Genomic DNA, 22,220 nt, shown 5'->3' with positions numbered 1-22,220 from the left:
TGGCCACCCTCAAGGTTGGAGCTCTATAGTCCTTCAGTATGGCCAACTAGAAGCTAGTCTACCAGTGACTAAGCTCACATACCGGTCACCTGGACCATTACATAACGGATTGACCAGGACCAGGTGTGTTTTCCGTTATGTAACACTAAGAGAGTAAGACGCCGGTTAGCAGTGTCCAACGTCACAGGAAAGAACACTCCAAATAGGCGACAAATGTGCGAAAAACGACGTATTCCTTCATTAGTAAATAACAGTATGTCAGCATTGTAATGACTGCAAGAGTCCCTTATAATTGGAGGTTTTAGAGAGGCACGGCTGGGGATTATTTTGCTGTTGATGAACAGGATAAGGAGACACATTATGTATTCTCCCTTGTTTTACTTTCTCTGCTTTCATGAAGCCAAACAGCAGATAGAACACGGAGAACTCTGCTAAGACAATAAGGAACCCTGGAGGAAAACCCAAATGGGGACAACATGAGATGACAGAGGACTGAAGCCTCTCTTACACATGAGAGCGCCACCGTCTGTCCAGGAAAGGGATCTGCACCATCATGGAAGACGGGACGTTCCATATAACGTACAGTTAAGCACCATGACGGCAGCACGGCAATCACAGACCAATTCTAGCCATGAATGTAAGCTGCTTTATGTATATAAAGCTCAGTCACTGACCACCATCAGGATCTATACGTACATACAATACAATAGCATGAGCCATGATACAGATGGTGTATTCTATATTAGGAGCTATTGTTCTCTTTACTAATAATTAATCGTGACCAGTGGTCAGTTTTGATTGATCTTTATTTATTACTTGTGATGTCATATTGCAGGATCTCAGGGCCGCACTACATACAATAAAGGGTTTATTTTCGGTAACATATATAGAGCTTACCATGACACGTCAGCATGGTGTCTTTTGATACATATATTTGATACATATATTTTGCGGCAGTGCGACTGATATAAAACACAATTCTTGCAATGATGAAAGATCCGCTCACTATTGACCAATCATTATCGGATAGGAATTTCAATCATGCCCAATCAAAATTCAACCTCTGCACGGACTCAAACAACTGTTTGATCCACGAGCGCGTTGGTTTTCTCAAATAAGTTGCATACAATGAGATCACTTTGTGATGCTACAAATGCGCGTTTTTAAACAAGTTACACAGCATAAATAATTTAACCCTTCAGAAATGTCAGAACATTATAGAAGACGGTACAGCTTACCAATAACAGTGCAAAGAGATTCCATCTATTGTACAGCTGAGCTCCTTAATACCAACATAGACAGAACGAGGACGTGGATACGTACCTGGGTCTTCCCTTGCTGGCCGTACACTATTTTGGTGGGGATTATTTTAGTCTGTGGTTGAACGGCTGAACCAAGGCCCTTGGGTTGGGTGACGATCATCTTGGTAATGGGACGGGTGGCAGTGATGATGGCTGGCTTGGTTCCTGCTGGCATTGCTTGGAGAGCTTTATCACTCTGAATAAAAGATAAAATAACGTTTACGCCAGAGATCAGATACTGCAAGAATATGTCAAGTGCGAAAAGTCTCCTTAGTGTACCCCTGCGTGCACAAATAACCTATTGTACATCTAAACAATACTGCAAAATACAGGAGGTCTGTTTCACGTGGGCTTCCACCTTAGGATGGTGCTTGGCGTGTGCACGCTCTACTGCAACTTTTTCCTAATTAAATAGCTTTATCTTACAAACCTCATGTCTTATCTGTTTAGACATGTATTTAAACAGACAGGAGATAAGACACAACGTTGTTCTCTGGATACTTAAATAGCAAATATCGAGAGCAGGTCAATGGCAATAACTCGGCCTGATGATAGTAACACCTGGCTGAACAGCACAGTAGGATGGCAGAAAATAATCTCATTAGTAAATACCAAAATCTTTACACTGCTAACCCAATCCCTATATTCAAATACGACAATGTATATCTAAGTCTTAATAGTACCAAATATTAAGAACATAATTATAATAAAGGCTCATTCATACTACCCTTTATAACAATGTGTAAGTTCACAATGTAATATTCAGGAGACCATCATGGCGATATAAAACCACACGCAAACAAAATATAAATAAACCAATAAATAAAAAGAATGAATTGGTTTAAAATAATGTCAATTAAAATAAGTTGATATTCCAGTTGGCTACGTCCTATGAACGCACTGGGGATTGATCCAGACTTGGTAAAGGGTCACACTAAGGTGTAGATTTATGAATCCTCCTAAATAGGAAAAGTGGAAGTGTTGCCCACGACAACCAGATTCTAGCTGTCATTTTCTAGAACATACAAGACATCCGATTGGTTGCTATGGGCAACACTCTCACTTCAAACAAAAGCTATCGTACAAACGTTGCGCTTGTTTACTAGTAATGCATGTTGTAAAGTCGCAGGAGGGCGTGCACAAGCCAACAAAGTCGTATGTAGGTGCACCACCCCGTTTAATCTGATCATGGCTGTAAAATATTAACAAATCCCTGAAAAACATCTGAAGTGTGCAAAGCCAACAGAACAGGACTAAGGAAGAAGAGGAAGAGCATGGATTCTCATCAGAACACTTATAGACTCACTTTCAGTTTCGGGTGGTGTCACACAAGCTGGTTTTGCTAAGCTGGAAAACAGCCAGGGAAGTAAACTATACAATGGTTTTCATACTGAGCAGTTTAAGTGTTTATGTGACAAATAGACTCCTGTAGAGCACTTTTGGGAACAAAAAATATTTTGCCTTTAAAGTCCCACAAAATATAAAATACAGGTTCAGAGAAAATGAAAAGGCTTCCTCTAACAGATATGTAAGATTACATTTCATGATTGTGTCACGTCAAGAGGCGTCTACCATTGTTTTAAAATGTGCTATGCAGCTCCACTCAAAGTTTTGTTTTCAACCATTTCAGCATAAGTCATTCGAGCTGGGTACACACTACAGGGATTTCATCCAATTATCGTGCCGATCACATGATAAACTACCGTTTTGTAAGATAATGCGCAATGTGTGTACGCCCCAACGATCATGTTTTATCCCACCAAAGCACATTGCATCCTTTTGTTTGGTTTGATAAACTTCCTAAAAATTACCATCAACGATGAAGTGATATTGGGCAAATGTGGAAGTGTGTACGCACTCACGACCGGCAGTGTCCACAGATCTCTATGGAGTGTGCAAATGGTTATAAGATATGAAGATCACAGATCTGAAGGTGAATCGTGTAGGTGTGTACACATGAATGGGCTGCTCATCGGTGCTTTCAGTCGTTGGTAAAACCGTTACAGAAATCGCATCTGCGGTTGTTTTCTGTAGTGTGTACCCAGTGTTGGGGTGGGGGGTGTAGAATTCAATTAGCATTCTGGAGGCACTCAACGGACAACTGAATTCACCCGTCTGGGTCATTCAACAGACAGGAAGTCCGCAGTGCATTGGTAACAAATCTTCCTACGAGTCATTTTGTCAAATATCCTCATTTCTGATAAGCACCTAAAGCCATTACATTAATATTTAGGAAAGTTTCTGTATCTCTTTTATACAACATCGGTATGTGTCATGGCAGCTGTAGACAGGTGTAGAGTGAGCACTTCAGGCACCTGACCGAGAATAGGCTGCAAAAAGTACTAAAACTCGGCTATAGGGAAACCAATAATTAAGGGGAGGGGTTACATTTGCACTTAAAACTTAGTAAAGTCACTAAACGTGTTGCAACATTTCCATTCCAAATTGGCCACAAGTTGCTCTAAGAAGTGTACGGCTGAGGTGTCATTTCATCTGAGCCAATGCATTTACGCTAAAAAAATAAAATGAAAATAGTAGATCCATTTTATTTTATTTTTTGAGCTGAATCACTTAGATCTACACTTAAATCATTTCAAATACATTTTCCCCTTTAAAGGAGCAATCCCAAATAGACATCTTTTTTTTTTTTTTTTTTTGGTTAAACATCAAGTTCTGTACCTCTTTAACATGAAGCTGAAGCTGACAGTCATTTTTCCAGGAGGTCCTCCTAAAACTCAGTGTTCCCTTTGCAAAATCGCTCTGTAGGGGAGATTTTAATATAACAGATATAGCGGCTACTGGGAAAAAAAATAAATAAAAACTCACAAATAGAAGCATTTGGCGTCTGCTTCAACACAGGAGTGTGTGACCTGATCTCTGAGCGAGAGCCAGTCAGTCGTGAAGCTGCTCGGTGGTCACATGACGGCAGAGGAAAGAGGGGATTGGGGAGTGGGGGTCCGTGAAACTCTGCTCACTACATTTTTTAATTTTTTTTTTTTTTTTTAAGAGTGGATTGCAGCTTTAAAGAGCCTGTATTCCCATTCTGAAAAATTATTAAGTCAACCACCAAGTGTCGGCATTTGCAGCCTCCAGGTGCACCGTGACTCAGAAGCACTGTGTCCTTACCCCAGCGTTCAGCAAGGTCGTCACAACATTTTTCCCAGGAATACCCTGTATAGTTGTTCCTTTGCCGGTCGTTTTCTGCACCACAATGACGTTCGGTTTAGACGTCATGGGGATGGTGGTGATTTTTGTTGTTGTACCTTGAAGAGAGAAATCGAAAAGTTAGAGCGGACCATAAAAGCCAAGAAACCTCATTCACAATCCCAGTTAATAAGATCCACATACAATTATTCTCTTCTAATGATGCCTTTTGGATGATATGCGGCGCTTCCAACTTACCAATCCCTACAGCATTAGGAATTACCCGTGTTTTACAGAGTAACGCTCTATGGACCTCTTTGGCCGCCTGCCAAAGTCTGGTGCAATCAATAAGTCAGAGGAAGGAGATAACTGATATTTAGGGAAAGTCACATTCACATGACAGCCCTGTAAGTCAGTGCTTTAACCCACTGAGTATTCGACTCATGAACCAGGCTAATGCAGGGAAAGACTACCACATGAAGGAAGACTGTTTCACCCTTTTTGGGAATAGTTAGTGTAGGATAGATGATTTATGCTCAGAATGTGGAGCAATATGGCAGTACGGTGGCTAAGTGGTTAGCACTTCTGCCTCACAGCACTGGGGTCATGAGTTTAATTCCTGACCATGGCCTTATCTGTGTGGAGTTTGTATGTTCTCCCTGTGTTTGCGTGGGTTTCCTTCAGGTGCTCCGGTTTCCTCCCACATTCCAAAAACATACTGGTAGGTTAATTGGCTGCAATCAAAAATTGACCCTAGTCTGTGTGTGTGTGTGTGTGTTAGGGAATTTAGACTCTAAGCTCCAATGGGGCAGGGACTGATGTGAGCGAGTTCTCTGTACAGCTCTGCGGAATCAGTGGCGCTATATAAATAAATGGTGATGATGATGATGATGATGATTTTAGGCCTGGAAATGTAATATAGTTAGACTAAGGAAGGGATCAGAAGAAAGGAATTAGGTAGATTTATAATGGTAATGTATTTTCCCTTCACTATACGGATACATGTTGCTATACACACACCCGTATATACTGCAGAGGAAACTTCATTTCATATTGACTTTTATTTAAGTGCACTAAGTTCCTACAGATGGTAGAGACTGCCATCTAGTGGGTGAACCAACTCACTAGGAGCCATTGACATTTCAGATCTCTATAAAGGTTATCCCTTACTCTTCATCATAATTAACTCTAACGGAACAATGTATTACACAGATGCCAACAGATCACTGTAACAATATTATTCCCACAGATTATAAACGCACATGTACAACCATGTCCCTAAATTGTACGACACACCTCGAGCCCCTCCTTGACGATATATTGTGTTACACGGAGGTGTTCGAGAACCCTTCAAGTGTTTATTCTGGTAAAGTGCAGAGGACACGGCTGGCACGTTATAAAGAGGGCTGTATAAAGCTGTCAGACGACGTTTTACTGGGCCAGGACGTAAACCTTACAAGGTGTCCTGGAGAACTGGCCGCAGTCTGTAGACAGCAACTATAACACCTTGTAAGACAGACAGTGCACCAGTGTTATTAGAGTCTCTGGCTATAGAGTACGGCTAATAAAAATAAATACAGCTAAATCCTATTAACATCTCCTTAACGGGGAACTTTAAATATAGAATATACGTAAAAAAAGACCATATGTATGTGCCTCAAGAAGACACCTTTTTAACTATACAGTAATCCATTTTTTTGGATAAACATTTCCATATAAAGTAACACTTTCAGTTTGAAGAGATCAGGCTTAGGTAACCGGCGAAACGCGCGTCCCAACCTGGCTGAGCCTTGTTTAATCTAGCAGGTCTCCCAGCCATAGTAAACAGGACGTGTGCCCTAGACGGACGGGCATCCTGCCTACGGGCGACATCACCGGCTGAAAGCAGGGTACATCATTATCTAACACCTCTCTGGTGTGGGCACCGTATAGACAGATACACTTAGGAAGCCCCACAAACATTCATTGATGAAATGTTTCTCTAGGAGGAAGTGACGACTGTGTCTCTTCGGTATTAGCGGATGATCGAGTAAAACAGAAGATTCTGGACAAGTTCCTTTTAGATTCTCCTCTAATGAGGAAACCAGAACATTACTCTACGTAATCTACGTACTGAGTGTTTTAATTCCCCTCTTTGCTTGATAAAGACAGGGCTTTGAGAATAGATCCTAGGTTTCCAATAGATTCATATATAGCATTAGTGATACTTTGTATCGATAGGAAATAATGTAAATCACTTATAAATCTGTGTGTGATGTAAGATGCACACAAATACCAGATATTAGTACAAGCTGGGCCAATAACCTCTTTCCGCTCTTGTTTTTCTAGACGTTTGACGCTATTTTTCAGCAGTAAGCGGCTGAAGATCCACTGCTTTTTCCCAGCATGCTCTGGCAGTTTCACTAGAAGAAGCTTAGACAGCAAGTGGTTTAAAAAAAATGGGACACGATCACTTTAACAGGAAGGTACCGCTATATTTTTCCCATTGAACTTATCTTATGTAAATATTAAGGAATTAATGTATACAACAGTAGTGGTGGCCAGTCCGTGGCTCTACAGCCACGTGCAGCTCTTTGAGCGTTGGAATGTGGCTGCTGGCTGGGAGCATCAACGAGGTAATAGTGTTCCAGGCGCCGGTAGGGACAGATTGGAAAACATTCAGCTGCTCAACTGACAGAGAGCAGCCATGTCATGTGACCTCATCTGCACAATGCAGGGAGGTCACAGTGTTGCAGGCAATCAGGAAAGAAGGAGGAGAGAGCATAGTGTGCTCTTCCTCTGTCCTCTGCGCAGGCCCCAGTGGCTAAGGGTGGGAGAGGTAAGTAAGGGGCATGTGAGATCTGATGGCACATGAAGAGGCTGACGGACATGTGATGGCACATGAAGAGGCTGATGGACAGGTCATGGGATTTGAGGAGATAGAATGTGTGGATGTCTGTTGGCATGTAGTGAGGTCTGATGGCATGTAAGGGGCATGTAGTGAGGTCTGATGGCATGTAAGGGGCATGTAGTGAGGTCTGATGGCATGTAAGGGGCATGTAGGGAGGTCTGATGGCATGTAAGGGGCATGTAGGGAGGTCTGATGGCATGTAAGGGGCATGTAGGGAGGTCTGATGGCATGTAAGGGGCATGTAGGGAGGTCTGATGGCATGTAAGGGGCATGTAGGGAGGTCTGATGGCATGTAAGGGGCATGTAGGGAGGTCTGATGGCATGTAAGGGGCATGTAGGGAGGTCTGATGGCATGTAAGGGGCATGTAGGGAGGTCTGATGGCATGTAAGGGGCATGTAGGGAGGTCTGATGGCATGTAAGGGGCATGTAGGGAGGTCTGATGGCATGTAAGGGGCATGTAGGGAGGTCTGATGGCATGTAAGGGGCATGTAGGGAGGTCTGATGGCATGTAAAGGGCATGTAGGGAGGTCTGATGGCATGTAAGGGGCATGTAGGGAGGTCTGATGGCATGTAAGGGGCATGTAGGGAGGTCTGATGGCCTGTAAGGGGCATGTAGGGAGGTCTGATGGCCTGTAAGGGGCATGTAGGGAGGTCTGATGGCCTGTAAGGGGCATGTAGGGAGGTCTGATGGCCTGTAAGGGGCATGTAGGGAGGTCTGATGGCCTGTAAGGGGCATGTAGGGAGGTCTGATGGCCTGTAAGGGGCATGTAGGGAGGTCTGATGGCCTGTAAGGGGCATGTAGGGAGGTATGATGGCCTGTAAGGGGCATGTAGGGAGGTCTGATGGCATGTAAGGGGCATGTAGGGAGGTCTGATGGCATGTAAGGGGCATGTAGGGAGGTCTGATGGCATGTAAGGGGCATGTAGGGAGGTCTGATGGCATGTAAGGGGCATGTAGGGAGGTCTGATGGCATGTAGGGAGGTCTGATGGCATGTAAGGGGCATGTAGGGAGGTCTGATGGCCTGTAAGGGGCATGTAGGGAGGTCTGATGGCATGTAAAGGGCACGTAGGGAGGTCTGATGGCATGTAAGGGGCATGTAGGGAGGTCTGATGGCATGTAAGGGGCATGTAGGGAGGTCTGATGGCCTGTAAGGGGCATGTAGGGAGGTCTGATGGCCTGTAAAGGGCATGTAGGGAGGTCTGATGGCCTGTAAGGGGCATGTAGGGAGGTCTGATGGCATGTAAGGGGTATGTAGGGAGGTCTGATGGCCTGTAAGGGGCATGTAGGGAGGTATGATGGCATGTAAAGGGCATGTGGAGAGATCCGAGGAGAAGCCTGTTGGCATGCAAAATGCATTTGGATAGGTTTGATGACATGTGGGGAGATCTGATGGCAGGCCCAGAGGTTTGATGGGCAGGTGGGAATACCTGACGGGCATTGCTGGGGCATGTGGAGAGGCTGATGTGCATGTAAGGGGCATGTGGGGCGATCCGATGGGCATGTAAAGAGGTCAGAGGGACAGTAGATAGAGAAGCAGCGGGAGCTACTGTGAAGAGACTAAGTAACCCTTTGAATTCTCCTCCGCTGGACACACAACTTTTATATTTTCAATGTATGTGTGCGGTATGTATGTGTGCGCTGTATGTACGTGCATGTTTATCCTGGGTACATGTATATGCACGCACATATAAAAGGCAATTTGTCACTGCGGTGCCGGTAGATATTTTTTGGCTCTTGGTCTCCGACTGGTTGGCGACCCCTGTTATACAACATTCTTGTCATAGGACTGTGCCTAGTTCTTACAATGGTGCTATTAAGTTACAATATAGTGCAGTGTCGTTGTTTTCCTTCTCTTTACAATTATTCATTATGGGGTGTTGGACACAAAAACATACAGAAGGTGGCACTATGAACTTGGCTATTATTGGTAAGCATCCTGCACTGTAAAAGACGCCTCCTCTGGATTCAGATGCCTGGGTACAAATCAGTGAGGAGCTAATAAGCACAACACTGAAAGGAACTTTTATGTCACATAAAAAATTATATAGTAGAGTAAATTTATTAAGTTCTTTATTCTGTATTATTATTTTTTTTTTTAATGCTCCTTTTCAAAAAATAAATAAAGTACAGCGCATTTAAATTGGTTCCTCCAACATTATGCAGACTAGACCCCTATATGGTACAACACGTCCCTCATCGCCCACTACAGAGCTATCGGTTGGTGTCTAGGAGGCCGCAGAGCTGACACTCACCAGATACGATGTTGCTGCTGATGATCTTCCCCCCCAGTGAGGCCAGAGACTTCGGTACCACTGTGATAATACTCCCACTGGTGGTTTTCACGTACGTGGCACCGGGTGTGGCAGCCATACGGGCACCCAGAGCGGAGCTGACAGCCGGACGAGTGTAACTGGCCTGTGCCCCTAGAGACCGGGAGGGTGAAATGAAATGAAAATAAGACGGCAGATGGCAGCAGTGGGATGATCTCAGTTCTCCAGACACCACATATTACTGTCTATTCACAGGTGTTCAAGGACAAAGTCTGGATCTTTCCCATGTTACACAACAGAAAAAAAGAAATAACTTGATAGCAGCAACAAGAGATCGGTTTCACAACTGTTTTTCAACGACCCATTAAAAGTGCTGTAATAATGAGGGGTAAATAATAAAGGGGGAGGGGGGGGGGGTGTTGGGGATTGACATTAACAGGAACATGGTCTCCGTTCCTTCCCATGAACCAATCTCGTCTTCCCCTCACGAAGGAGAGGACTCAGCTGTGTTCCTCTACCTCCCGCCTCCTCTATATCAGGCTATATCCCGCCAATCTCTTACCGCTGGGAGCCGTCACCAGTTTGGTGGTCATTATGGCCCCGTTGCTGCTGACCACCATGATGGGGGTGTTGCTGCTGCTCGGCAGGCCGGCAGACACAGGTTTGGGAAGGATCTTGCTGGGCTGAACCTGCTGGGTGATTATTTTAACACCTGGAGGAACAATAAAAAGAAAGGTGAGAAACCAGCAATGATTATTACAGAACACGTTGTACATACATATTCCCGCAGAGAGAAGCCTGTGCAATATTAGCATTACCGCTAGATACAATTATTTCTTTTAATGGATCTAAATGTTAAATACTAACCATCCCAACCTATTCATAAAGCCTTATTGCAGATCAGGCCAATCTGTGGCTCGCCAGGTGTAACTACAAGTCCCAGCATACCCTGCCAGCTATCATCTGGTCATCGGCTGGCAAAGCATGCTGGGGCTTGTAGTTTCACAACACCTAGCGAGCCACGGGTTGGCCAGGCTTGGTTTAATGGCTAAATTTCCTGCCACAGCACACAGAGGACTGTCATATGCCGATAGCACCGACCAATCAGTGCTGGTCTTGCCATGTGACACGCTCCTATGTGTGGGAAGCACTTTATTGAGGATAGGATCGGGAGTCTATCCCAAACGCAGACACCAAGGCATACGACTCCTCCGTGGAAACCCCTTCACAATGCCCAGTGCGATCAACCATGCGGGACCCTTCCAACTACAGAACCACAAAGGAGGACGGAGTTTAAGCAGGGTAAAGAGCACGACGTGTACTTACCAGACTCCTGCTTAATCTGTATGGTGGGCTTGATTCCGGGGGGCATCTGCGGCTGTGGGGTAGAAGAGGGGTGGGAAAGAGCCGACGTCTGGGCCAGCTGGTGGATATGGTGTTTGGGAGACTGCTGGTACTGCTTTGGAAACTGAGCCAGGATTTGGCCAGGGGTAGCCAGCAAGCTCTTAGGAGAGGGAAGCCTGCTGGAAGCTACTTTCACTGCCGATGTGGAGATACCTATAGCAGAGAGACAACGTTGTACAGTCAACGACACCAGATAGGACCTCAGTAACCAAAAGGAGAAGGGATGTCCTTACCTTGTGCCATGGTGGACATGACCAGGGATGGGGTAGAAGACACCATGGTGGTCACTGCAATGCTCCCGGTGGGTAGAGATGGAGAGAGGCCGCTGGCGTTGCTGCTGCCGATGACGGAGGACTGGCTGGACGAGATGACCACCGGCGGCTTCTGTGTGGTGGATGTGATGACCGACGTGGGGACCAGTTTGGTGACTGCCGCATAGTTGTGGGATTTCGATAAAATGTTTGGAACAAACGTTGAACTTGGAGAAGTTGTTACGATGATGACCTACCGGTAAGTCATAGAACACGGGAAGATCAGAACACGACTATATCAACAATATACTAAGGAATAACTAGAGCAGGAAGATTCTATTGTAGACCGAAACATAGAATCATTTTATTATTTCCACTGTATTAATAGTTCGGGGAAGTTTGTAATAAAGTTATATCTTGTCATCCTCTCACTTTCCAGCCATGATATACAGATCATCATTAAAACCATTCTTACTGCCCCTGTGGTGGTAACCTGAGGCACTGACCTTCTGCGTGGACGTGTTCGTGGTCTGTGTGGTGGGTTTGGTAAAAGTGATTTTCACCGGCGACATGTGCGGTGGCAAGGAGTTGGCGATGCTCTGCATGATGTTGCTGATTTTGGGACTGCCGGTGACTGGCACGGTGATGGTTTTCGAGACCGGCGTCGCGGGCTTGGGAACGTCTTTTAAGACCACCGGAGAGGAGCTGTTGGAGTTTGTGCGTCGCCGTTTGCGGGGCTTCTCATCGTCATCTGAACAGTTGACACCTGGCAGGAGGACAGAGAAGGTCAAAAAAAACATAAAACAAACAGTAAAAGAGATTAAATAAACAAGAATGCATTTCACTTGTGATTAATTGGTTTTGGAGTTCAGTTATGGTAACCTAGCCCTGTCCTCACTAACACATCACTCATCTCCTGATATACTCTGTGCTGCTGGTGAGCCTGCCCCTTCCACTATATAACTCTCAGTCTGTGGCTTCCTGCTGCCTCCATTCCCCTCCTCACATCATGTCACTGCCGCGTCACATGCAGCCCTGTCCTCACTAACACATCACTCATCTCCTGATATACTCTGTGCTGCTGGTGACCCTGCCCCTTCCACTATATAACTCTCAGTCTGTGGCTTCCTGCTGCCTCCATTCCCCTCCTCACATCATGTCACTGCTCCTGTCACATGTAGCCCTGTCCTCACTAACACAGTCACACGAAAGTACAGATCACTGATTGATTACCGCGCACTTATCTCCTGCTGGGGTGGTGATTCCAATTGACTATAGGTTGCTAAAAATAAAACACAGCCTTAGATTGTGCACCCTCTGACCATCAAACTAAGTTGTCTTTCGTTTAACGGTGGTAAGCTGAAACGGAACTTTAAAAAAGGATCAATATTTTGCAAATCACTGTATTACCGACTGAGAGACATGAGGTTTGGAATAAGTGTAACATTTTGTTCTAAATGTTTTCATTTCACGTGCAATGATTTAACGAAATTTCATAAAACATTTTAAACAAAACACAAGTTCACAAAAGTAATGCTGAATGTGACAGGTGTCTATAGGCGGAAGGTACAGGTATTATATTAAATATAATTTTATACATTTTGCGTTACTAGAAAGGACCCAACATCCCCACGCTGCGGCTGAACCAATGGTCCTGAGAATGCAGCCTATCAATTCACCAGGAACTTGGGATATCACGAGGCACTCGGTACCTCATACCTCAGGGACGTAACTAGTTTCCAGTGAACTTATAGCCTGAATCTGTTCCTCCCACAAAACAGCTGCCTCTGCCGGGTCCATTTTAAGAAATATTTTGCCCATTTGTCTGTGAATTCTCCAGTCTCTGCTAAATTAGAGTTATTCAGCTGTAATATTCTCTAACTGCAGAACTTTAGGAGCTCCTACTGAGGAGAGGAAAGGGTTACAGTGTAAGAAGAAGGATATATATCTGTGCTGAAGAGCTCCCCACACGACGGACGACTTCTGGCTGCCATCACTTACTTTTAACATAGACGGTGCTGCCGCTGGGCAGTACCACCACGTTGGAGGCAGGACTGGCTGGTCGAGGAGACTTCACTGTGGCCACACTCCCGCTGGGAACTGGGGTGGACGTCGGTGTGGACGTCGTACTGGTGTAAGAGTAACACACGACTACTACGAGGGGGAGAAGAAGTCAGTGTTAGCTACATTAAATATATACACTTTACCTGCTAAGCCAGAGTCTATCAACCTGAGGCAGTTATATTAATAGCTACTTATGTCTTCTTGATTTAAACATACCAGTTTGTTAGTTTTTAAAAAAATAAGTATTTATTAAAAGGTGACTGTCACTCTTAACTACACATCTTGATTGAATGTCTTATGGTTGAAATATAGCACTTATGACTGCTGTTAAACATGTCAAGCAGTTATTTTTTTTTATCTGTAAGCGATAAGGAGCTGCACCCCAATGAGTGTGTCCAAGTGACGCAACTCCTGACTCCTGTATAGTTGTATCCGCCTCTAAGGAACGAGGTGCCGCTTCCTTGGAGATGCTAAAATAAGGCCACAAGGATGATGCACATCGATGAGCTATGAGCTTATAGGTCTTCAGCTTTCTGTAGCAGACTGAATTAGAATATTACAAATCTATGTGTAAGAAGCAGAAGTATCCAGCTGGCTTCAAGTGGATGCCATAAAGGTAGGAGGAGCCTGAGCCCACCCTCCACCGCACTCACCTTCCTTGTTCCCGGTTTCTGCCGGGTCCGGCAGGGAAGAGTTGTGCTGCCCAGCGGAATTAGCTACAGCATTGGCAGTGGCCGTAAAGGCCGTTTGAGGAACCAGTCGCGGCATCAACGGAACTAACCGCCTTCCTTCAATGGACCACTCAGAAGAGCTGTTCGGACCAGACATGCTACAAAAGAAAATAAAAATAAAATCACATCCAGTAAAAACATAAATACATAAACATAAAAGATTGATGGTAATTACAATCACACAGAACCAGACTGTGTGTTGGCAGCTCCAGGTTAGAGACGTACAATTTAACACTCTACAAAGAGGACGCTGTTGTGACATGAACAGGAACAGTATCCTCAAAATACTATTTAACAAGTCCCGTAAAAGTAATTAAAACAGCGTTTACAATTCATTAAACTTCAAGAGTTTATAAGCCAGATTACAGTCTACAAGAGACCAGGAACAACGGAAGTACTTACTTGTGAGCAATGGTTGTGAGTCGCTCATCGTTGACCGCTCTGCGCACCTCCGCTCGATGCCGCTCTGTGGAAATGCTGAAAGCAAACATGGCACTTTATACAACGTAGACAAGCTCATAAAGAACCTTTGGCACAGACCCCGGGCACAGCAAATATGGTGCATTAGCCTAAAGTAACCAATCAGATTTCACTTTTCAATTATTGAGCGGTTCTACAAGAATGTTTTACCAGTTAGAATTTGATTGGTTGCTGTAGGATACAACATATCGGTTACTTGTTATTAACAAAAATATATTTACTGTGCACCAGAGACAGATTTATCAGGTTTACTATTAACATAAAAAGAAAGATGGCCGCAGTGAAGTAAACTCCTGTGAGATTAGAGGACTCACCTCAGCACTTTAGAGAGTTCTCCCAGAAGGTCTTTCTTCTCCTTGCTGAGGTCGCCCTGCGCACGGAGCGCGCTAATGACGCCAGCGTAGGCCTCCAGCTCTAATAACACGAGATATAAACCAGTGAGCACCAGAGACAGAACTAGGAAATAACTATGGTCAATAAAGTCAAAGTTATATAGTGAAATATTCCTATGATGTTAGCAGGCGACGGAAGTCTTTAAAAATGGTGACTTGTGGAGATTTGGCAACAGATATTTCTAAGTAAGGGGAATCCAGCTATTTGTTGGGCAGGTCAATCAGATCCCAACGGAGGTCTTGCTGAAAGTCAGCCGATGACCATACACGCCTTGGACAAAACATCAGTCTCCAGATGCTTTGGGACAACAAGTTCCAGCAAGCTATACTACTCTGAGATGGCAGGGCATGCAGGAACTTGTAGTTCCACCACAGCAGAAGAGCCCCCACCAGCCTGAGGCTGGATTAACCCAACAGATAAGGTTTATTAACATGCAAGTATACCATACACAGCTTATTCACCTACACTGTACACACAACCCCTAGAGGTAAGTACACATTGACATCAATGGTCAAGTTTACTGAAGTTACACATGGTGATTGCTGCTTGGACGGATGTCAGCACAGAGATCAGTCACCTCTATGGTAAAACGCAATGTCAGTAAAGACGAACACGTCTGCCAGACCCAACTGTACCACGAACCATACTACTGCCGGCCAAACAGGAAGGGGATCGCCGAGCAGAGCAAAATATCAAAAAGGTATTAATGCCAAGCGAGTACTCTACCAAATATAATACTTCAGAACTTCATAAAGGCTCATACTCCAGGCATAGACATAGACAAAACCTTGTATTGTGTTGTCAAACAGTAATAGTGTGTTCTCCAAGTCTCCCTGCCCAAAGAAATCCATTACATTGTACTGAATGTTATCACTTGGGAACACTGCATGTAATATTGAATTTAATACAATTCAATTGGAACGCTTGCCAGAAAGAGTCCATTCACTTACATTATTTTTTGGATTAGAAGCATAAAAACTTTAATAGACTAAGCTATCGCCCGTGAGTATGAGGACAATACATTAGTTATTACCTACTATCCTTTATCTAGCAATATACAGCACACGTCTGTGTCATCACTGCCAATGTGAAATAAGAGATTTAATGTATATTTAACACTTAATATGAAGACAGCGGGGCATATATGGACACTGGGCACTGAAAATTCCATTAGCAATAATTACTATTGCCCTAAGACACTAAATTACACAGACAAAATAAAGTAAATACAATAATAGATATACTTTGAGTTTCGTTCAGTTAAACAATGAGAGCGTATACCTAAGGGTGAGAAATCCTTTCACCAGTCTTGGTATTTTTATTATGGAAAAATGTAAAGGCATGTAAGGTTTACAGTGAGATTTCTATAAAAATTTAAGCAGCCAGGTTGTCTGTACTTTCTGTCTGATAGAAACAGCAGCTAAACAGCCTAATAAAAGCGTCTTTTATTACACATATTTTCACAAATACCAGTGCTAAATAGCGAAAATCCCCCCCCCCCGTACACGCACGCACGCACGCACACACGTGCCACTTGTGCAGATACAGGGCTCTTAATTAATCTAGAGGGGATACGAGTGGGATTTGGGTAACAGAAGGGGTCTCTGAGTACCTGGTATGGTAAATAGCACACCCACTATGCACCAAATTGCTCATTGGACATTGGGCTGTCACTCCAATACTGCCTCATCCACTTTACATGCTCCGTAACGATGCAGAACAGAGATCCCAGGTGCTAATCAGTATGTAATTAGCATACTAGTCAGCCTGATTAACATATTAGATATTGTACTGGCCAGATACTGTCCTGGGTGGTGGGAGGGGAACACTGTTGTTCATTCCACAAAATCAGGAGTGACACAGGTTGCCTAAACGTTCTATATTCTACCACTAGATTGTAAGCTCTTAAAATCATGCCGTCATTTCTGCAGTCTTCTTTTTTACTTCCCATTTCATCAACCTTGTATGTCTTTAGGTTAGGCGTTATGTTTGTTCATTTTCCCCGGCTCTGGTGATGCCGAATTATGTCACACCCTATAAACATTAATAACTATACTGCCTGGGTTTTTTAAAGCCGAAATCCCACAAAGACACAAGCAGGACGTTTTGTACCTTTGTAACATGAATTAGCACGAAGCCGATATCGGATACTATAGCAATATGTCATGTGACTGTGGTTGCCATGGTAATCCCATGACACCTTGGTCATTGTGAAGGGACTGTAAGAGTAAAGCTCATTTAGTATTTACAAAGGGGATCTGCAAGAGCCCCAGTGCTTCTTGTGACACCCACCCGAAAAAATTCAATAGCCCGCACCAAGGCTCTTGCAACTCCATAAGACCCCAGGGGGTAAATTTGTCAAGCTGCGGGTTTGAAAAAGTGGAGATATTGCCCATAGTAACCAATCACATTCTAGCTGTCATTTTATAGAATGTACTAAATAAATGATAACTAGAATCTGATTGGTTGCTATAGGCAACATCTCCACTTGTTCAAACCTGCAGCTTGATATATTTATCCTCAGGCCTTTATAACTGGGATTCAGCATTTCTAATGGAAAACCAGGACATCTAGGGGAGCTGAAGATCGCCCACACTGCAACATCCCACTAGTGACACCATTGTGACCATCAGTGCTAGAGCAGATCACAGGGCAGGACATCGCTAGGACTATCAGAGACCGTCAGTCACAGAGGTGTTGGCATTATGATGTGGAGCAGAAGTCTGTAGGTTCTAACCCGCTGGTATAAACATGTACAGCAAAGAGCGAGTGTATAGCAGAGAAACTAGCAGTACTCCGCATTGTATTTAGAGTATACTATGCTTATAGTGAGTGGAAGTTGGACATCTGCTTTAAAGTGTTTCCATTTAACCCATACAAGACAAGTCTTAAACACCACAAAGCACCAAAATTAAAATCTTCAGCTGTAAACCATGATCGTAAAATACATTGCTCTGAGTTACACTGATTTTCTATTGCAGCTCTGTGATACCCTCCCCGCTACAGACAGCTGCAACTTCTCCCACACCCTTAGGACAGTGTCCTCATGGGATCAGACACAGGTCACAGAGCGGAGATTGCAGTCATTTCAGATCCTGCAACACCCCTGGCCCCCGACCCTGTGTGCGTGAATCTGTAAATCCACAGTGCAACAATTCTTCCAGGCTGTCACTCACTCACTGCCTTCTCAAAGCTGCCACAACCTCCCTAACAAGGCAACTAGCTGCAGAGAATGAGAACATGGTGGACATATTAATATAAATGCTCATCATTTCATGTATTTATTCACACATCTAAATAGTGTATTTACTGTTCTTTACAGGGCAATGTAGCAACAATTAAAGAGCACCTATCGCCAACATTCAGCTGTGACAGTCATCTTGTGGGCTGATCCAATATGAATCACTATACAGCCTATGAATTCACAAATACTGCTCAATATTCATGAGCTTCTGGTTCCTAGTAAACGGATAGATAACATCCTCATGAATACCAGTCCAGCACACAATACAGCTGCCTCTACCACCTACAGTGACAGCTCCACTTTAGACCCAATGATAATGGAAATAGTCTAATTAATAAAACCACTGACCACCACGTTCAACAAGATATTAACAGCATCAGGGACAAATACTGTATGGAAGCCATGCAATATATCTATTACACGTGTCCAGAGTTATATGCACTACACGTTTCTGCAGCGTTGGTCCTTCGGATGCAATTATGTGGTTACGGCCGACAGATTATAGATATTGACAGTAAACACATACAGTGATAGATTGTACAGGAATTGTCTCCAATTTAAAGAACAAACAACATCTGAGGTCCACCCAGCTCTGGAAAAGAGCATTAGTGTCTACAGACTGTGCTGTTACCATTGAGATCAATGCTATAATATGTAACCTTGCTGCCTAATGACACTGTGCAGCTGGATACTGGTGTGACCTGGAAACCTACATACAGCCAGGAAGTCCCAGGAAAATACATCTTCACATTCTTTGCTCAAAGCCACTTCCCACTGTGCAGTTACATGATGCTGATGCTTCCCATACAGTATAAACTCACAGTGGAGGGAGCTCCCCCTGCCGGCAGCAGCCTGTACCCACACCCACGAAATGTTTACAGACAGACCGGGCGCTGACGTCAGTGGGCGTGTCTGACAGCACTAACACAAAGCAGGCCGCGCATGCGCAGTGCCGCCGGAGCGAGAATAACGGTAAATTGAGGGGGATAGTTACCCAGTTTACGGAGGATCCTCTTACACTCATCCCGGCTAAAGTCCAGGAGGGTCGGCCACACCACAGGCATCCTGCCCCTGTGTCCTCTGACCACCTCCCCTGCAATCAGACAGCCCTGGTGGGGAGGTGACTGGAGGGCATCACTCCCGGCAGCCCCCGGTCACGGTGTGAGGGCCCCTGGGACAGTGCGGGGGGCTCCTGGGATGCTGTGAGGGCCCCAGTCTGTCCTTTCAGGAGCTGATCAATGGGGGCGGATCATGCAGAGGGGGGAGGAGGGAGCGGACTGGCCGCAGGATGAGGAGGCAGGACCCTGCCACACACCCCCCGGTGTAGGTCCGCTCCGGAGACGTTCAGCTGGCGCAGATACGGTAAGTTTGACTGCGGCTCCCGCTGTCAAGATGGCGCGCCGGTGACATCGCGCATGCGCGGGGTACGCCGGGAGTTGTAGTGCTGGCCGCTGATTGGTGGCCGAGGGGATGAGGCGAGCGTATCGCTGCCAGCGGAGGAGGTGACCTGCCGACGGATGCCGGCGTGGGACAAACAAAAGAAGGACACAGCGCCCCCTGGGTGGTACTGCAACACTGGAGGACTGATAGGATACGTTTCTACTTCTGCATAGTGCAGTCCATCAGGTCAGGCAGGGTGATACCTCTGCTGTTGTGGTACTACAAGTCCCAGCATGACCTTCATGTTCCATGTGGCTGGGTGTGCTGGGACTTATAGTACTACAGTAGATGGCGAACCACTGGCTGCCTACCAGTACTGGAAAGTTACATCAGAGGGCCTCATATCTTGTAAATTTGGCAGGGAGTGCTGGGACTTGTAGTCCCCCACCACCTGGCGAGCCACTGGTTGCTTACTTTTGCAGGAAGAGCCATATAACTGCTTACTGATACAATGTCTACGTCCCAACTCTCCAGATTTGAGGGGACTGTTCCACTTCCCTGACAGAACCTTTATCCCTAATCCCATTGGGAGGTATATCCCACTCACCATGGTGAGCCGATGCTGTAGGCATCTGCCACTGGTGACGGAGGTTTTCTTAGGGACGAAGAAGTTATTTAGGGTGAGGACCACATCCCAACATTTTGTGTGCACACAGCCATTACATGCACACGTTGGGCCTGATTCATTAAGGTACTTAAATTAAGAAACTTCTTATTTCAGTCTCCTGGACAAAACCATGTTACAATGTAAGGGGTGAAAATTAGTTTTCTGTTTTGCACATAAGTTAAATACTGTCTGTTTTTTCATGTAGCACACAAATACTTGATAGCTTATTTGTACACTGAAATTTAAAGTTGATATTTGTGTGCTACATGAAAAAACAGTCAGTATTTAACTTATGTGCAAAACAGAAAACTAATTTTCACCCCTTGCATTGTAACATGGTTTTGTCCAGGAGACTGAAATAAGACGTTTCTTAATTTAAGTACCTTAATGAATCAGGCCCGTTATCCCAATTTCCACCAGGACAATGTTGAGAGGTATTCAATGTACAGTTGTTATTCTGTCAGGGATTGCTGGATCTTGTTGCCACCTCTGTAGTTAAGTTATATCTAAGGACTCTTTAGTACAATATACAGTTGTAAGTCTTTAAATGTGCTGATAATTCTCTTAGTCCTGAAGTGAAAGTACCCCCAAAACAGAAACATCTGTTAAGCTCCATAGTGTTTGTAGGTGACAGGACTGTCTGGGGTTTCTCCCACAGAATCTTTGTCTCAGAATGTCTGACTAGTAATTATAGCATTAGTAATGCACACTATGGGATAAATGATAAGTGCTGTATGGTGAACACTTAAATATTTAATGTGTAGTATGGCATAAGCTAAATAATATGCAAATAATAAAAACTAATCCGTCCATTGTACAGGGCTCTCTGTATTTACTAACATAACACTGAGCCCCATGACCACACTATACAGTTCTCCACTCCCCCCCCCCCCCCGTAAAATGCTCTGGTAAACGTCTGGCTTCAATACTGGTGTATGAATTATTTAAGCATATAACACCCCAGTGTGGTCAGGTTCACATACAAAGTGCTGTACTGTCCTGTTTGCCTACAACGATGTCAAGCAAATCAATGCTAAGCACTGCTTAATGGTACTGAGTCAGCATATTCACCCCGTGTTATATTCATTTTTGATGGGAGGGATAGGGAAGTTAGATGTGGTTACCCAATGGTTTGATGAGCATGAATTTATTGTTACCCATATGTCATACTTACCAACTTTCTGTTGGTCAAATCCGGGAGCCTGCGGAGGAGGTGGGCGTAACGGGGGGCGGGGCTCCAAAATGGCGTCATTTTGGACCCATGACGTGGGAATCGCGGTGTTTGGGACTTAATTCTGCCCACCTCACTAGGAAGTGGGCAGAATTATCCAGATGCGGGAGATTGCCACACTCGCCCGGGAGACTCTCGCAAAATGCGTGAGTCTCCCGGACATTCCGGGAGAGTTGGCAAGTATGCCATATGTTTTGGTCTGAGCATTTATGGCCAGACCTGAGACAGCGTTTTCTACCACCGTCAACCAGCTACCACCTTACACTAAACACTTCCAACAGATTAAATTATTCCGCTACCAGATGTATCAAGTGTTCCAAACACCTCTTGGATTGTCTGCTCATATGGGCAACGCCATCTTCACTTTCTGTTTCATGTCACTGTATGTTATTATTTGTATCATGATCCCCTGTATGTACAGCTCTGCACAATATGTCGGCGGTGTATACTAATATATACTCAGGGATAATCATAATACCAGGCAACAGTTGAGTGATTTTCTTGTGGAAGAATGATGTTGCACCCCCCCTGCACAACTCCAGGCATTGGTAGATTCCGTGCCAGGGCACATACAGGCTGTACATGGCGGCCCAATGTTATAGTAAGTGATTTTATATTATTATTATTATTAACACATATTAATATATCTCCAGCATACTCCACAGTACTTTACACTTGGTAACAAACAGTAATTAAGTAACATACATGTAAGGGGACTGTACTCACAAGCTTACAATATAATGGACAATGGAAGTTTGATACATGAGG

At 44.5% G+C, this 22,220-nt stretch overlaps 1 protein-coding gene across 8 annotated transcripts in view; it reads right to left on the bottom strand.

The window, feature by feature from the left end:
- EMSY (EMSY transcriptional repressor, BRCA2 interacting) overlaps positions 1–19,670 on the bottom strand; it is a 33,253-nt gene extending 13,583 nt beyond the window's left edge. For 3 of the 8 annotated variants that reach the window (XM_075198564.1, XM_075198566.1, XM_075198565.1), the window contains exons 1-13: positions 19,169–19,669; positions 14,852–14,951; positions 14,460–14,534; positions 13,980–14,155; positions 13,264–13,416; positions 11,769–12,028; positions 11,245–11,515; positions 10,934–11,164; positions 10,170–10,319; positions 9,590–9,760; positions 4,428–4,564; positions 3,981–4,061; positions 1,324–1,497 (exon numbers count right to left, since the gene is read on the bottom strand). In XM_075198564.1, the coding sequence (XP_075054665.1) occupies positions 1,324–1,497; positions 3,981–4,061; positions 4,428–4,564; positions 9,590–9,760; positions 10,170–10,319; positions 10,934–11,164; positions 11,245–11,515; positions 11,769–12,028; positions 13,264–13,416; positions 13,980–14,155; positions 14,460–14,534; positions 14,852–14,951; positions 19,169–19,238 (2,049 nt within the window). In that variant the 5' untranslated portion in view covers positions 19,239–19,669. Of the gene's footprint in view, positions 1–1,323; positions 1,498–3,980; positions 4,062–4,427; positions 4,565–9,589; positions 9,761–10,169; positions 10,320–10,933; positions 11,165–11,244; positions 11,516–11,768; positions 12,029–13,263; positions 13,417–13,979; positions 14,156–14,459; positions 14,535–14,851; positions 14,952–19,168 lie in introns of all 8 variants that reach the window. The other 5 variants (XM_075198568.1, XM_075198571.1, XM_075198567.1 and 2 more) reach the window with 3 other exon arrangements.
- Positions 19,671–22,220: the final 2,550 nt, after the last annotated feature.

This window comes from Mixophyes fleayi, chromosome 2 (genome assembly GCF_038048845.1).
Source record: "Mixophyes fleayi isolate aMixFle1 chromosome 2, aMixFle1.hap1, whole genome shotgun sequence".
In the NCBI taxonomy this organism is placed as follows: Eukaryota; Metazoa; Chordata; class Amphibia; order Anura; family Limnodynastidae; genus Mixophyes; species Mixophyes fleayi.
The sequence above is the reverse complement of the archived record's forward strand: the minus strand, read 5'-3'. Positions and strand labels throughout refer to the sequence as shown.